The sequence below is a fragment of the Xenopus tropicalis genome, chromosome 1 (genome assembly GCF_000004195.4).
Source record: "Xenopus tropicalis strain Nigerian chromosome 1, UCB_Xtro_10.0, whole genome shotgun sequence".
Lineage (NCBI taxonomy): Eukaryota > Metazoa > Chordata > Amphibia > Anura > Pipidae > Xenopus > Xenopus tropicalis.
Window position 1 is genome coordinate 126,888,680 of NC_030677.2, and position 16,482 is coordinate 126,905,161.

General features: G+C 37.4%; 2 protein-coding genes across 7 annotated transcripts; one reads left to right on the forward strand and one right to left on the reverse strand.

Moving 5' to 3' along the window:
- Positions 1-56: 56 nt before the first annotated feature.
- fxn (frataxin) lies at positions 57-5,419 on the forward strand. 4 transcript variants are annotated; one of them, XM_018089307.2, is made up of 6 exons: positions 57-334; positions 1,010-1,107; positions 2,714-2,834; positions 3,184-3,264; positions 4,555-4,652; positions 5,202-5,419. In XM_018089307.2, exons 1-6 carry the CDS (start codon positions 185-187, stop codon positions 5,353-5,355), a joined length of 702 nt encoding a protein of 233 aa, XP_017944796.1. In that variant the 5' UTR covers positions 57-184; the 3' UTR covers positions 5,356-5,419. The 4 variants fall into 4 exon arrangements, with proteins under 4 accessions (XP_017944796.1, XP_002934226.1, XP_017944800.1 ...); XM_018089311.2 differs by lacking the exon at positions 57-334 and adding an exon at positions 415-523; XM_018089312.2 differs by lacking the exon at positions 57-334 and adding an exon at positions 530-689.
- A 1,887-nt stretch (positions 5,420-7,306) lies between these two features.
- mlana (melan-A) lies at positions 7,307-14,078 on the reverse strand. 3 transcript variants are annotated; one of them, XM_002934172.5, is made up of 6 exons: positions 14,004-14,063; positions 12,704-12,733; positions 10,938-11,046; positions 10,004-10,100; positions 9,788-9,892; positions 7,307-8,558 (listed from the first exon to the last, which is right to left on the reverse strand). In XM_002934172.5, exons 3-6 carry the CDS (start codon positions 11,021-11,023, stop codon positions 8,490-8,492), a joined length of 357 nt encoding a protein of 118 aa, XP_002934218.1. In that variant the 5' UTR covers positions 11,024-11,046; positions 12,704-12,733; positions 14,004-14,063; the 3' UTR covers positions 7,307-8,489. The 3 variants fall into 3 exon arrangements, with proteins under 3 accessions (XP_002934218.1, XP_002934217.1, XP_004910854.1); XM_002934171.5 differs by lacking the exon at positions 12,704-12,733 and having other exon boundaries at positions 14,004-14,078; XM_004910797.4 differs by lacking the exons at positions 12,704-12,733; positions 14,004-14,063 and having other exon boundaries at positions 10,938-11,191.
- Positions 14,079-16,482: the final 2,404 nt, after the last annotated feature.

Consider the following 16,482-nt stretch of genomic DNA (forward strand, 5'->3'; position numbering starts at 1 on the left):
AATTCGCCGCTTGGTGTCAGCAGAGTCAACCAAGGATTTGACTAAGGCAAAAGCAGAGGAGACTGGAAAATATCGAGCTGTGGCAGCCAGGTACAATCGAACCGACTGATGTATGCGCATCAGATTATCTGTAGCTTTAGTGAGTTAGTGCCTTAGGGGCAGTGGGCTCATTAATGCTGACAGAATGTCAAAGCTTGTACGGACTCTCGCACGAAAGGTGACGGTGTCGCATCACATATGGACTGCATCCAATTGTAGAGTACTGTGTAAATGGCAACATCTGGAGACGGCTGGGAGTTCGAGCAGTCAGTACCGGGGCTTTCAAATATTTAAGGTATCGCTGCTTGTGCAACAGGGGCGGGGCAACGTGTTGTAGTACCCCAAGGTCAGCCACTTGCCCTGCAGTCACATGACACGGGGGAGGGGGAGTCATTCAGTCAAGTGAAGATTAAGTGCAAATAGCCACGAAAGAACTTCCTACCCAGTATTAATGCATGAGGAATTGAACACCCTGGCATCTAGGGTTTGCCTATAAGCTTCATTTTTTTTATAGGCAGTTGCTAGCATTTATGAATATAAACATGTTTGTGGTCGTATTAATAAAGTCCAAGCAAGTACTTTGTTATTATGGAGCAGCTGGAAGAGGAACGGTGTTTTATAACTCTGACTGAGATATGTTACTCACTGAGGTGGGGGAGCAGCTAAAGTAGGAGTTTATGTAATACACTGCTTTTACAGCATCACATTTAAATGTAAATAACAGCCATTACATGAAGTATACACAGTATACACTGCTTTTATAGCATTGCATTTAAACATAAATAACAGCCATTACCTAAAGTATACATAATTATCAATCAAATTATAGAACTTTTCAGCTTATCATATACTGAAACCAGTTTACGGGGTCCCCCCCCCCCAAACAGTTTTGTTTATCATTTACACATGAAAGTTAACAAGAACCATAACTTCAGTTAATATTTCTTTTATATTCTTGTATTTTTCTTAGATCCAAACTCTTCAGTCTTTTAGCCACTTGCTGGACCCAGCTACAAGAAATAGTCTGCTTTTATGTAGAAGAAATGCAGGAACCCTTTCAAATACAAGGTAAAATACAAACACATGCACAGAAAGTATTAGAAACACTGTCATTCAGTGGAGTGAAATTTTGAACTCTTATTTTTCATCTGTCTATACATCTGAGGAGCCAGCTAATGAAGGCTTCCCTTTTAATATGCCCAGTTCTAGTAATATAGCTGCTCGGGAGGGAATTCAAAAGAGACTTGAGCATGTAAAGGTAAATCATCCCAGGGTATTAAACGAACTTAGCGCTGTTATCGCCAAAGGTCTGGCATGGTGCAGAGAGACTGGCTAATTGCTAATGTGGTGCCGTTATTTAAAAAGGGATCCCGTTCTTAGCCTGAAAACTATAAGCCTGTTAGTCTGACATCAGTAGTAGGAAAGCTTCTGGAAGGGCTAATAAGGGATACGGTACTTGAATACATTGCAGTTCACAATACTATAAGTTTGTGCCAGCATGGTTTTATGCGTAACAGATCTTGCCAGACTAATTTAGTCACCTTTTATGAGGAGGTGAGCGGGAACCTCGATGCTGGAATAGCAGTTCATGTCATCTACTTAGACTTTGCTAAAGAGTTTGATACAGTACCTCACAGAAGGTTAATGATAAAAATATTGGCCTAGAACATAATATTTGTAATTGGATAGGGAATGGGCTGAAGGATAGATTACAGAGAGTGGTGGTAACAGCTGGACAGAGTGCAGAGACGTGCAACTAAACTGGTGAGGGGGGTGGAAGATTTAAACTATGAGCTTAGACTGTCAAGGTTGGGGTTGTTTTCTCTGGGAAAAAAGGCGCTTGTGAAGGGACATGATTACTCTGTACAAGTACATTAGAGGGGATTATAGGCAGATAGGGGATGTTCTTTTTTCCATAAAAACGATCAGTGTACCAGAGGCCACACCTTTAGATTAGAGCAGGGGTGTCAAACTCAATCACATAAGGGGGCCGAAATCAAAAACACAGGCTAAGTCGCGGGCCAAATTTTTTATTAATATACTTAGTAAGATACTAAGGGGTATATTTATCACAATGTGTAAAAAGTGGAGTAAGACATTACCGGTGATGTTGCTCATAGCAGCCAATAGATGCTTTGTTACTGTTGAAATCTGATTACTGATTGGATGCCTTGGGCAACATTACTGGTAATGCTTCACTCCACTTTTTACACAGCATGATAAATATACTCCTTAGTCTTAGTTACTGTGTGAGCAAAATGGAAATTTATGAGGCTGGATGGTCAGACACACTCACCAAGGGCCACATAAAACAGCCAGGTGGGCCGGATTTGGCCCCCGGGCCATATATCCATATATGGATTAGAGGAACGGAATTTCCATTTGAAGCAGCGTAGGTGGTTTTAATGGTGAGGGCAGTGAGGTTGTGGAATGCCCTTCCTAGTGATTTTGTGATGGCCGATTCTGTTAATGCCTTTAATTAGGGCCTGCATGGGTTCTTGAACAAGCATAGTATCCAAGGCTATTGTGATACTAAAATCTACAGTTAGTATTGATGTTGGTATATATAGTTTATGCATGTGAGTGTATAGATAGGTCAGTATAGGTTTGTGTATGCTGGGTTTACTTGGAACGGTTGAACTTAACAAGATTTACTGATTTTACTGTATTGCAGCTCACTTGATGAAACAACCTATGAGAAGCTGGCAGAAGAGACTCTTGACTCTTTAGCAGAGTTCTTTGAGGATTTGGCTGACCAACCCTTCACACCAGAAGATTATGATGTTTCTTTTGGGGTATGCTTCCTTAAATATGTCTTTTCAGAAGTTTTATAGAGGATGTTACAGGCACATGATCTTCAAAATTAAGAATTAATTTGTAGCATTTGTTTCTGAAGAATAGAGTGCAATATGACATCTGCTATCCAGATGCTTGACCTGAGGTTTTCTAAATTTTTCTAAAAGTTTTTTTTCCCATAAATAGAATCACCAGGTGAAAAAAAACTTAGAAATCAATATGGCTAGAAATTTCAATTTTTATGTACTGATTTTACTGCATCTACCTAAAGTTTAGTCTCTATAACAGTAATGATTCAGACCTTCAAAGTTGTAACAGGAGCTCACCATCTTGGATTTTTTGTGTCAGTTGCAGATACTCAATGTGCTCTGGGCAGCAGCTGAGAAGCAAAACATGGGGGCCATCTCAAATCATCAAGCAAAAAATAAGGTTCATCTGTCATAGAAGCTGATGCTACAGGGCTGATTATTAAATACTGATGCTAACTGCACAGATTTCTGAGTTGTCATGTAATGAGAACTTACATTAATTACTAATCAGTCTTGTATTTATATTTTATATATACAGTATATTGTGAGTTGGACCCTAAGCTCAGTAACTGACAGCAGCACAGAGCATGTGCAGTGAATCAGCAGAAAAGAAGATGGGGAGCTACTGGGGAATCTTTAGAGGCACAGATCTTCCCTGCTAAAGAACTGTAGTTACCTTTAGCTGGCACCTTACTTCTTTGTTAAGGTTTACTATTGAAAAGTATTCACATATTAAATTAGCTTAAATAGGCTCAAGTAAAATATGTTGTTTTATTATTACAGAAAAAAGAATGCATTGCACTGTGATGTTACTTTTCTTATTTACATCATGTGTGCAGGAAATTGTAGGAATTTTGAGGATGCAGGCTGAAAATAGTCGACTACTGTTATATTTTCTTTTTGAGTCTCAAAGTAGTCAGCCAGATCAGCAGAACACGGATCCATCATCCATAAACCCATTATGGGACCCATTACGGTCTGTAATAATAAAACAGTACCTTGTATTTGATCCTAAGATTTAATTAATCCTAACTGGAGGCAAAACAATCCTATTGGGTTTATATAATGTTTAAATGAGTTTTTATCAGATAAGGGATCTTTATGGAAAGATCCCTTATCTGGAAAACCCCAGGTCCCGAGCATTCTGGATAACATGTCCCATACATGTATTAAATTTACATAAAAAAATTAAAAAATGTCTGCATATTTTTTAATTGATGTGTATTGCAAAGTTGCTTAAAATTTACATTTCAAAAAGCTTGTGTTTGGGTGGAGTTCCCCATTAATATTATTCAAGCATAAATCTAATGTTCCACGTAGAGATTAGTCACCCGCAATAGTTCTCTACTACTGTGGGCGACTAATCTCTCCTAAATGCCTTTTCACTGGCAACAAAGGGAATCGTCGGTGGAAAGGCCTACCCATTGCTTTTGTTTTCCGAAGTTGTGCGAAGTTTAACTTTGCTTGATTTAGTTTCCCAGATAGCAGAGATCTATTGTGAGTGACTTATCTCTGTGTGGAACATCAGCCTAAAAGTATATATTTGTGTTCTCACGCTGTAAATGCTGTAGCAAATGTACTTGCGAAACCAGCATTCAGCATTAATTGTTTTTTTTAATGTGGTACATATATAATTCAGCTACTGTCCTAAAAAAAAAACTTTTTTTAATATATGTATTTTTTTTAATAGAATGGTGTACTCACAGTTAAACTGGGTGGAGACATGGGGACCTATGTGATCAACAAACAAACTCCAAACAAGCAGATATGGCTGTCTTCTCCCACAAGGTGATTTTTTAAAACTGTTTTTAGTCTTCTCATACACACAATACAACATTTACAGCTTTCTGCTTTTTATTTTGCACATACAGCTTACATTTTGCAGACTTGAAAATACTTTTTAAATCTTTACAAAACCTATGTTTCTATCAAAACTAATTAGAATGTGCTCTTTTATGTAACAATTGTGTACTTCAGTAATTGGGTTGCATTCTAGTCTATGTACAGGTTCTATCTACTGCCTGTAGATAGGACCTGGCAGCTTGATTGTTAATGTTAGGATAGGTATGCTTATTTATTTGCTATCTTTTACCAGTTATTGCCATTTCTGTTATTTCTGTTAAGACCAAAAGCATATCATAACGATATGAACTGGGTTTCCCCAAGTTCGGTATTTGAAAGTCTTTGTAGCATTTCCGTGAGGCTTCCCTTAGCTTCCTATTCCCAGTATAAGCAATGAAAAATTGTCTACTTATTAATTAACCTTTTTAAGTACAGTTGCTACTTTCACTTAATATTGTATTACTTTTTTTTTTATCTAAATCCTTCTCTGTTTAGTGGGCCCAAACGATACGACTGGACTGGAAGAACGTGGGTTTATTCTCATGATGGAGTTGCACTTCACGAGCTGTTGGCAAAAGAATTATCTGCAGTACTGAAAAATAAAATAGATCTATCAAATTTGCTTTATTCTCATGGGAATTTGAAATAGCTTCACTCTGTTTAGTCTACTTTTTTTATTGTGCCTATGATTTCAGTAAAATGTATTTTTTCAATTGTGACTCATTCTTCATTTTTGTCTACAACTTTTCAGTTCTATGAATTACATCTACAAGCCTGTAACTTTTCAGACAAGCCTGGGACCATTAACAATGTATTTATAATGTAATATTTACAGGTAATTATATGCAAATACCCCATAATTTTGTAAAAATTGTGTGTCGTTTTTATTAGGATGGGGAAAGGCATATGACTTGTACAGCCAATTACACTTTTTGTGAGTGAAACAAAAGTAGAGTGGGCAGAATTACCATTTCAAAACTTATATTTATTTATGTTCTTTGCACTCAGTATTATATTCAGCCATGCTTTACCCCTTTTATCTATAAACCATTTTTGCTTTGGCAGTCTCTTTCTATATCGAGTGCTAGGTCAGATGGCACAGAGCTTCTATGGTGACCTCCAAACTCTCCTCTTCTTTTACTCCACCTAGCCTGAAAAAACTGTGGAACAGGTTGGTACAGAGAGCACCAGTAGTTGCACTGCTGGCAATAAATTATAAATATAATTGTTCAATAAATGTTTAAGTCCCAGAGATAAAATATGTTATACCAAAATAGCTGTATGAACAGCTTAAAGGACCAGTAACCACAGATAATGAAAGTTTTCTTTGTTTTTAAATATAATGTACTGTTGTTATCCCTCACTGGTATAAACTGTGTGTTTAATTCTGAGGCTATAGTACAGTTTATAGAAATATAATATCTGAGGCTTACTGAGAGGTATAAGCAGGGTTTAAAGGTCATTCATGGCTCTCCACAGATTATTAGATAATAAAAATGATTTATTAGCAACAAAGGCAAACTTTTTTTTTTCAATTTAGTTTGTTACTGGTCCTTTAACTGAGGTTTGTGAATGGGAAATAAAGTAAAATGTAAGTTGAGGATGACAAAGAACAGCAAGCTGTGTAAGGAGCAGCACCACTCTTTTCAATCCATTACTGAGACTTCAGTAAGAACCAAACTGGTACCAAGTGTGATTCTTGCCATAAATGGGAGCATATGTATTTAAGAGTGAAACCATTGATACATACACCTTTATAAATCACACCAAAAGAGCACCAGAATTTCATCAGCGATTTTATTGTCGATATTTTTTGGTGAGCCATGTGCAATATTTTAATTAATTTGCAATATATTTATGCGGTATTTTATAGCACACTATTACCCAGGTAACCATTACTTTCTGAAAACTACCGTTCTGAAAATGGCCATTTCCCTGAAAACTCGAGGATGCATCACTCCAGGGCAAACACATACTTGATTCTCTTCTTCAGATTCCCGAAAAAAATCTGACTGCAAACTCCATCTTGTCACCAAAGACAATCGCGAACTGCAGTGTTGTTTAGTAGCGCCTATTCCTGGGAGGCGTTAAGTTTCACAGTAATTATCACCACATTTTATGCTTTTAACGCTTAATGTCTGTGAATAATGTGTTAGTATTATTTCCATTAGATAATTATTGCAATACAATGGACATAATGCTCTGCGAAATTTGCGCATGCGATATGATGAATCGTTAATTAAAGAACACTTTTTAACGCATAAAACTATGCGTGAAGTGATAACGACCTTTTGTGAATTGGCCCCAAAATATGGTCATTCACTCTACAGCATATGTTGTATTGAAGAAGCAGTGCTACATAGCAGAGAATTTTCACTGACTTCTTGTACACCCCTTCTGATGATAAATGCGCATTCCAGCATGCTGAGCTTAAAGAACAGGGGCTTTTGCCTAAAACCATCTTCAAGGCCAAATATATGATCAGAAGTAAGGGTAGGTGTGATGCAGGATTTTAAACAGTAGGAGTTGGAAAACCATAATCACTTCTAAAGAGGTGCATTTAGGTGCACATACGGTGTTCATATTGAAACAAACATGACTAAAATGCCCATACCCTAAAATATTAATTGGTTACCCAAATTCCTGATATCAGTATACTTGAGACTCATGAACCCCACACCAGTATCTGGACTGGACTATGCTGTTCTCCTAGACATTTATTTCACCCCTCCCCACTACCACCAGATTTTAAATAAGGGATGCACAGAATCCAGGATTCTCAGAGAACAAATGACAATATTTAAGGGCAATGTAGAATCTGCCCACTTGCCACTGTTATGCTTATTATATCATTCTTTATTCCAGCAGGTTCACTTCAACCTGTCACAGGCATGTATGTACTTCTGAGTCACTAACTCTATTCTATGCACACAGGAAGTATATTCAAGGGTAATTTTAGGACTGAATTAACTTGCCTCCATGTTTAGGTTATTTTTTTCTTTTTAAAAGAAGACTGTGTCCTCTTAGTCACCTGTTTGGTTATTTGTTTTTTTATTAGTTATGAAGAAACTGCCTTGAGACTTTCTTTTTGATAAAAGTTTACCAAGGCATTTATTGTGATGAAAAACAGTGAAAAGGCATGCAACTGGCAATGCGAAAAATGTTTAAAGCCTAAATATGAGTATGACTAGAAGTGCTCTATTTTATATAGCAAACTTGCTGAGCTAGCAGTTAAGCAGCTTGATACAAGTAATGATCAGTGCCTTCAAAGTAATCTGTCACAGATCTCCATAGTGTTAAGTCATTTTGAGTGACAGTGACACTACGCATGCTCAGTGTGTCCTGGCTGCTGTTGAGAAGCTTAGCATAGGAGTTGTCAAAACATTGGCAAGGTGATGCCAATGAATTAGTCAGATGATTAATCAATACTAATGCAGAATGCACTGGTTACCATCCTGCCAAATAATGTTAGTCTGAACACATCACTGATCAGCCTTGTATCAAAATGTTTAGGTAAGTGACAGCAGCCCCAATTCAGAAAATACGGGGGAGCTGCTAGGGGCATCTTAGCAGGCACAGATCTTTACCGCTAATGGGCTTTTGTAGCTTTGGGCAGGTACAGAAGCCCAGCACATATTGTTCATTGAGCTTTAGTTTTTCCTTCAAGCTATGACATTCCTGTCCAGTATTCAAAACAAGTCTGTAAGTAAACTAAATAAGTGAAGACATTTTATTCTTTTGAGTTCTGACATTTGTTAGGTCATGATGGCCTAACTGTGTGGCTCATGGGGTATATGGTGGAGGCTGTGACTCTGATGATATTTTCTCGTAGGCTGGTGGGGCACCAGGTACCTGCAATAAAATAAAAGTTTATTATTAAACTTTGCAAAACCAGCAATTCTGTTGTTCCAAAACAGCACTAAAATTAGCCTAACATTCTCACCTTTAACATTTTGCACACATTTGTTGTAACTGGTATCAGAAACACAGCTGCATCACCTACAACCCCATATTAGCTGGAACATTTCTATTTAAAAGGTAAAATATGTCTTCAACGTATTACTCATGGCCACTCTGTAGTTTTAATAAACTACAGGTATGGGATCCTTTATCTAAAAAGCTCTGAACTATTGATTTTTCTTTGTAAAAAAACAGTAGGTTGTACTTTATTCAAACTAATCTGCACAAATCCAAAATGGTGGCAAACAATCAATTGGGTTTATTTAATATTTGGCAGACTTAAGGTATGGTGATCCAATTTACAGAAATACCCCTTATCCAGGAAACCCCAGGTCCCAAGCATTCCACATGTTGGATCCTGTGGTTAGTCATGGACACCTATGTCACCATTCTGAAATTTTACCAAGGGCAATTTAATGGTTTTAGGGAACAAACTGGATTTCTTCAGTCTTGCAGACTGATCTTCCATTTAAAATATATGTTTTTTATGTTTTTGTGGCATAAGCTATTACATGTATGGGATTGCTTATCCAGAAACCCTATATCCAGACAGTGCCCAAATTATGGGAAGGCCATCTCTCCACTTTAAAAGGACATGTCAACTACAAAAAAATTTTTTGCCCAATAAAAAAAAAACGTAATACTAAGCAACTTTCCAATATGAATTTAACATTTTTAGTGCTAAAAGTTTTGTAAATGTAATTGCTACAAAAAGCAGCATTTGCTGAACTTCTGATGGTTACTTTTTAAACAATGTTGCAAAGGTCAGTCTTCTCCAGCAAGGCAGGTCTGTCAGTCTGCTGACTTGCGTTACATTGTTTCAAGAGTCAGAGCCACCAGGGCAGAGAATAGAAAAGGATAGCCAAACTGCTTTTAATAGCAGTTATATCTACAAATAACTCAAAAATCATGGCATGATTCTTAGAGAGCATACCACCAAGTATGGACAAACTTGTAACACTGTTCCTAGATCACTGTGCCATTGGCCCCAAAATATGTTTGTGACTATCCTAACACATGAGCTAGTTGGAGGGTGTCAGAAGTAGTCTGGAAAACATGGGGTCTAGCAACAAAATGGAGGAGGGGTGGTTATCATACTGTACATACATGTATAGACTTACCACAGAGGTTATGGTACTGTAGTCTTGTAATGGCACCTTACATTCTGTATTCTCATTGGATCCCCCAAGAAAGGACCTGATAGCAGCAGAGCCGAAATGTTGGTTCTGCATTAACAGGAAAAATGTATGTTAATGACTTCTGCCCATGCATCTTATTCAGTGAAACATTCTCTATTATGACGGTCAGCAAAGTGGATTAGTATGCCAGAAACTTACCTTAAGGATTTTGTAGCCACTTCGCTTTTTATAATACCAGCAGCCAATGACAAATACAACAGCTATGATGATAGCAAGAATAGCTATTCCAGCTGTCCTAGAAAGAGATAAGAACAGAATCTAATTAGACTAGGTTTTTCTCACCGAAATTCACTGTTTGCATTATTGGCCAAAATCTGTTAGGAAAATAAAGGGATGCTAAGTATTTGCCCTTCTGCTTTTTTTTTTTTTATATATACACGAGAGTATATTTATTTGCAGATTCTATTTAGGCCTTCAGCTAGAGGCAGGGATTTTGCCTAACAATAGCACAACACATTTTATCTACATCATATTTAAGGTTCAATTTTTAACAAAAATATATTGAATATTGAGGAACAAACAGTGGAAGAGCAGGACATTTTTTATTACACTCACAAGTCTTTAAACAGAGGACATATTGTGCAAAGTTGTGCTAAAATCTCATCAGCCCCATATTAGGCGTGTTTTATAAGTCTGCCTGCTTAAATGTAAATAGTGGCAGGTGTGTATTTACACAGTTTAACCAATCCATATACAGGCCACCACAATTCAAATATAATGTTCTGTTTATTTTCTCTCATGTTATGTATTGTAGAAAAATGACAATTTGCTGATTTAAAAAGGATACGGAGTGTATTTCAAAAGTCATGCATATGTCATCACTGGGACTTCTAGGCCCAACCTACTTAAACTATGCAAGCTGGGTTATTTTCTGCATTCCCCTATTTAAGTCAACAGGGACCCATCAAGTAGGTTGGCCTGGACATTCAAGTTGCTGTGCAATGTACAATTCAGAATTTTGGAAAAATTGACATATAATTTTTAATACTATCAGTATCCCCTAAAAATAAGTTGCCACAAACAAGAACCCCTTAAATACACAGCCAAAAATACAAAGCTCTAGTATACTTACTCCTCCACGCTTAGCCCTCTGTATGCATAGCCTTTGCCTGAGCTGCTGTATGCGCCTAGGGTACGTGCTGAGTCAGGGCGTGGCATTGCTAATCGTCCACACTTCCTGGCTGTGTGGAAAGCAAAATAAAATGAATTTCTTGACATTATACATAAAACTGATGTCCTTCAGTTCTCACTTTTATAAATCCCTCCCTCTATGTTTTCTAATTGGTGTGGAAATTGCAATTAACCCATTCATGGATTTTCTGAGATTTATATTGATGTGTATCAAATACTTTCCCTATTACTGGCCTGCTAGCATAATTGGGTGGTGTCAGCAATATTTTTGTTTTAATGTTTATTAAGTTTAAGGATTATTAAGGTTTTTATTTTATTAGGGCTGTAAGTCATTATTACATACATTCCAGCATGCCTTTTGTTAAGAGGAAAATTATGAAAAATACAATATGCAAGACTGTGCTGAAATCTTTGATTCCACATATTAGCTGTATTGTCATCAAATTCTTTCTCTTTAATGGTGAATATTACCATGTATGTACAGAGCATAAACATTTGTATATCATGCACGCATTTATATATTACATGTGGCAATTCTTTTAAGGAGATTTGTCTCCAGTAGATAGCACACAGATTTCCCACAGTGATAGTTCTTCTCATGTGACTTTGCCCTTAAATGGTAAAGTGGCAACCCAAAAGATATATGTAATATTTTTTCTTTCCCTTTTTTTTACCTTATTTTTTAGGTGCCACAATTTTTAAACTAACTTTTTTTTGTTTGTAAAATAGTTGTTTTTTTGTTGCAAAATTTGTGTCAAATTGTACACCCCCTTCTGGTGACACTAGAACAAAAATAAATATCAATGATGTCAAACAATCCCTGTTTTGCTTAAAGAGGAGGGCATTTCTTGATAGATTAATGCACAGAATGTCTTAATAGCCTACACATATTGATACTGGGTGCGTGCAGAGGATCTCTTGTTTCTGTCTATATGAATTTTGTGATCACAGCCTCATTGCACCCCAAATAATGGTTTATAACTTAGTGGTGAGCATAACTTTCCCTTTTGTGCTATAGTTTATACAGGAGCAGTGGCCAGCTCCATGTTGTAGGTCCCACCCTTCCCAGCTGCAATCAGGTGATCCCTGTGGTTTTAACCTTAAACACAAGTTGCAGGCAAAGCTCAGTCCCTTTGTAAAATGTTTATTGAAGCAGTAGAACCCTTAAGGGCTCTGGTACACGGGGAGATTAGTCGCCCGCGGCCATCCCACCGGCGAACATATAAGTCGGCGGCGGGATGGCAGACGCGGCGGCGCGATTTCGCGCAAATCGCCGATAAAGACTCGCAAGGCTTTTTCGGCGATTTCCCGAAATCGCCCCGCCGCGTCTGCCATCCCGCTGGCGACTTACATGTTCGCCGGTGGGATGGCAGGGGGAAGGCAACTCGGGGAGATTAGTCACCCGCGAGCAGGGAGTTTTGCCGCGGGCGACTAATCTCCCCGTGTACCAGAGCCCTAATGAATCAGATAAAAGTGAGTGTAGGACTGGCCAGAGTGGGGATGACTCTGACGTAGTTGGCCAGCTTGAATATATTGCAATACATGGAGAAACAATCTCTGTTTTGCTTAAAGGGGAGGGCATATCTTGGTAGCTTAATGTACAAAATGTCTTAATGTCCTGTATATACTGATAATCGGTGTATGCAGTGTACAGATGACCTCCTGTTTCTATCAATATAAATATAATTTGAAAGGCAGCGCACTCACCCAAAAAAGCCAAGAAAAGCCCAGGTGCTGCTGCAAAAAATAATATCAGCACGTAAGATACAGAGCACTCATGGGACTTAAATTATGTGCAAAAATGTAATGGTGTAATATAAATGTATATACAAAATATATTTTCAGACTGGCACACCCTAATTAAAATTCAATGTCTTTAGTGTAAGCACATTGCACAAAAATCCGTTGTTTCAGTCCTCATTAGGACCTTTTCTCATCCTTGATACTGCTCTTAGCCATAGAATCAGTGCAGCCATAGTTCACTGCTCGAGGGCTCAGAATTGAATGTGCAGATGAATGGGTATTTATATTTTAAGCTCAAAATGCTGTCCCAGCGGCGGCGGCTACGGGCTTTATCTTACATGGCACAAGGTTACTGGACATGGTAATGGACATGTCAACCTACCCACATTTTATTACAGGTGTTATTTTAAGGGTACAGTATATATCACCTCTTATGGGGTTGGATTTTTATTCTTCTAGAAGCAGACCTTACCATTGCTTCTATTTCCCAATCTATTTCATGGTACTATAGAATAAGAGTAAAATATACAGTAATATATTCACATTTAAATTACAGTACACACAAATAAAGACACAAGCAAAAATATTTTAAATCCTGCCCTTTAAAATGTACAGTCTACAAGAAGGGAAGCAAAATGAATGGAGTATTTTTTTTAAAAAAAAAAGTTTTTTAAAAGTAGAATAAAATGTTTTTTTATGCCAGAAAATAACTTCCCACATGTTTTGATGCCAGATTTTTAATTAAACCCCCTTAATCCACAAAAGTTTTATTTAATCTGAAAAAGCTGAATTTTACATTAATAACACCATCAAAAATGAAGTTAATAATGCCCAAAACGCACACTAACGTTAAATTGTCATAAATTGTTTTGCAAATGATAATCCAATTTAAATGTGTAGCAATGAGCAAAAAGCTAAAAACAAATTATACATTTTCAACACATATTTTTCTGTTGAACCCCTAATATAATCAACACAGGCTGCAGAAAAACACATAAGATGTGTCTCTGGTGAATACAAAATATTGTAAATATATAGACATCAGAGCTTTATTAAATAAATTAAATTAGAAATCATCCTTTGCTGGTTATGTTGTGAAAAGCCTATTGATCGACTGCAAAATAGCTTGTTCTGGAGAATTAAGTGGAAAAATTGAAAGCAACACTAGACACAAATAAACCAATATGCAAGAAATCAGTTATGTACACTAAATTGCTAAACACTTTTAACTAAATGCTTGCAGAGAAACGTCTTGTGTACTCACCTCACGTTTAAGGACTGCAGATCTTCTGTAGTGGAACGGTTTGTGGAGTTTCTGCTCCCTTAATCTCTTTGGCTAAATCTTATGACTATCACAAGATGAATTCCTGAGCAACCCTTTCATTTGGGTTAATGAGCATGACAGCAGGATCAGTCAGCCCAAAGCCATTCAGATCAGTCTCTTCAGTAATATTGAAAGGATGTCACAATGAAATAATAGAAAAAAGCTTACAATAAGTGCAAATTTTAAACAGATCTAACTATGATTTTTACCCTTGATGCAGAGATTTTTCACAGAATTCCAGTATAATTGATAGCACCTAAGTAGGGTACATCACTTGTGCATAATACATAAATGAAGGTGTGAATTAGACAATACAGATGCCAATTTGCACCCACATTCCCTCGCTGCACAGTTTTTAAGTTGGGGTGGTGTTACTTCCAGTGTACCTTTATGTGTAGCATCAATATGTGCATTAGTGCCAGATTCACTTGACACAAGTCAGTTGGCTGGTGTAATTTTAGCTTTCTGAATTAATTAAATTAATAGGTTCTCAACAGGGCCGGGACTAGGGGTAGGCAGAAGAGGCAACTGCCTAGGGCGCAACGATTGTGGGAAGCCAGGCAGGAGCCTATCCTGCCTACCCCTAGTCCACTCTTTTTAGTCATCTAGTCCATCGGATCGCGAACCAGCGCCCCCCCCCCCCCCCGTGACTGCGTTAGGTAGGGGATGTTAGGTGCAAGGGCAAAGTGGACGACCGGGTTGCCTAGGGTGCCTGATCGGCTTGGCCCGCCCCTGGTTCTCAAAGATCTTACAAAATGTGTGGCCAGAGAAGATCTATATGCTCACTCCTTGGAGGGTATAAAGCTCAAGATGTGGGGAGAGCCGTTATATAGAAAGCTCTGAATTACAGAAAGGTAATTTCTCATAGACTCCATTTTAAACAAATAATTTGAAATTTCAAAACATATTTCCTTTTTCTCTGTAATAATAAAACAGTACCTTGTACTTGACTCAAACTAGGTTACAATTAATCCTTATTGGAGGCAAAACAATCACACTGGTTTCATTTAATATTTCAATGATTTATCAGCAGACTTAAGGTATGGAGATCCAAATTACAGAAAGACCCCTTATCTGGAAAACCCCAGGCCTCGAGCAGTCTGGATAATAGATCCCATACCTGTACCAACATAAGTGTCTTGTCAGTACCAGTAGGGCCTATGCTATTATACTGTATATTTCCAGTTAGCAAAGGATTATAAAAGAAACTAAAGCCATAAGTATCTTATAGGTGTAAAAGAAAGGAACTAAAAATGTACTTTCCCTTTGCTGAATCTGCATAATACTTCAGCGCCTTTGTATTCATTTTTTGTTTGATCCTGCTTAGGTTAAAATACAGGCCTTTAAGCTCATGGGTACATGATTAGTTTTGTGTTGGTGTTTGACAGAAAACACTATCCTTAGGGAAACACCTGAACCCACATGCTATATCTTATCAAAGTGGTGTAGTTGCTAAAGTGAATTGACACTGGCTACTAGGTATGTGTAGCACTAAATGAGGTGATCTATGACTTTTACTACTACCTCCATCTTCTACTTCCTCTGTCTAAAGGGCCTGCAGGGGGAAAAGTCATGTGTGACCTAGCAATACATGTGAAATCGCAAGTTATCTGTAATTTTTTTTTGCACATCTTGAGTGGCTCGCCATATTGCCCGGGTGGGGACGAGACTGTCAAATCAGGAAAATCTAGTGATTTCGCAAAAAAAGATGTAATAGTTACTTTGGGTTTAGTTCCATACACTAGACTGAATAGCATCAAAACAATAGACATTCCAAAAAAAGCAAACAGAAAGACCAATCATAAACCTCAAACCCTGCTATGCAGAGGATCCCCCATAATTATAATAGCCCCATATTTCTAGATGGTTTCCAATATTTTAGAATATGTTTTTTTCTTTAAACTGTCTATGTCAACCTTGCTTTATGCAAAGAGAAATCATGCACACCAGAACTTGCATTGCTGTGTAGGACTCCTTTAGTTACATGGTATCTGTGCAAGAAGAACCCAGCTGTCATAAAACATGTCCCCTGCAATAGTAGATTATTATTTTTGTCTCTTAATAGTCTGTAAGTATATTATTGGCAATAACTCAATACTCAAATATTTTTCCAGTTTTGTGGTACAGTGGGATAGTGATGCTAAAATCTATGTTTCTTCTGTTAAAAAAAAGTTGTGAGCATTCCAAGTAAATATTTAAGATAAATGATGTTGAATGTGCCATATTTAACAGGATCTATTATCTGGAATGCTTGGGACCTGGGGCAGCAAACACTATTTGTACTAAGCGATAAAAACAGTAGCATCATTTTTTAATAATCCTTTTATTTCAATTTTTTAAGAAGTGGTCCCAGGAAGCATCATACAGTATTTTAGGTCTTTCACTTGTAGTCCATGGCCATACGTAAAACAGGAAAGGG

Excerpts from the sequence above, each read along its gene's own strand:
- fxn (XM_018089307.2), top strand. The coding sequence starts at position 185 with ATGTCAAAGCTTGTACGGACTCTCGCACGAAAGGTGACGGTGTCGCAT. Across the intron at positions 335-1,009 it reads GGGGCTTTCAAATATTTAAG|ATCCAAACTCTTCAGTCTTT; the intron begins GTATCGCTGCTT and ends TATTTTTCTTAG. Across the intron at positions 1,108-2,713 it reads GGAACCCTTTCAAATACAAG|CTCACTTGATGAAACAACCT; the intron begins GTAAAATACAAA and ends ACTGTATTGCAG.
- mlana (XM_004910797.4), bottom strand. The coding sequence starts at position 11,083 with ATGTCAAGAAATTCATTTTATTTTGCTTTCCACACAGCCAGGAAGTGT. Across the intron at positions 10,101-10,937 it reads AGAGGGCTAAGCGTGGAGGA|GACAGCTGGAATAGCTATTC; the intron begins GTAAGTATACTA and ends ATCTCTTTCTAG. Across the intron at positions 8,559-9,787 it reads ACAGTACCATAACCTCTGTG|GTACCTGGTGCCCCACCAGC; the intron begins GTAAGTCTATAC and ends ATTTTATTGCAG.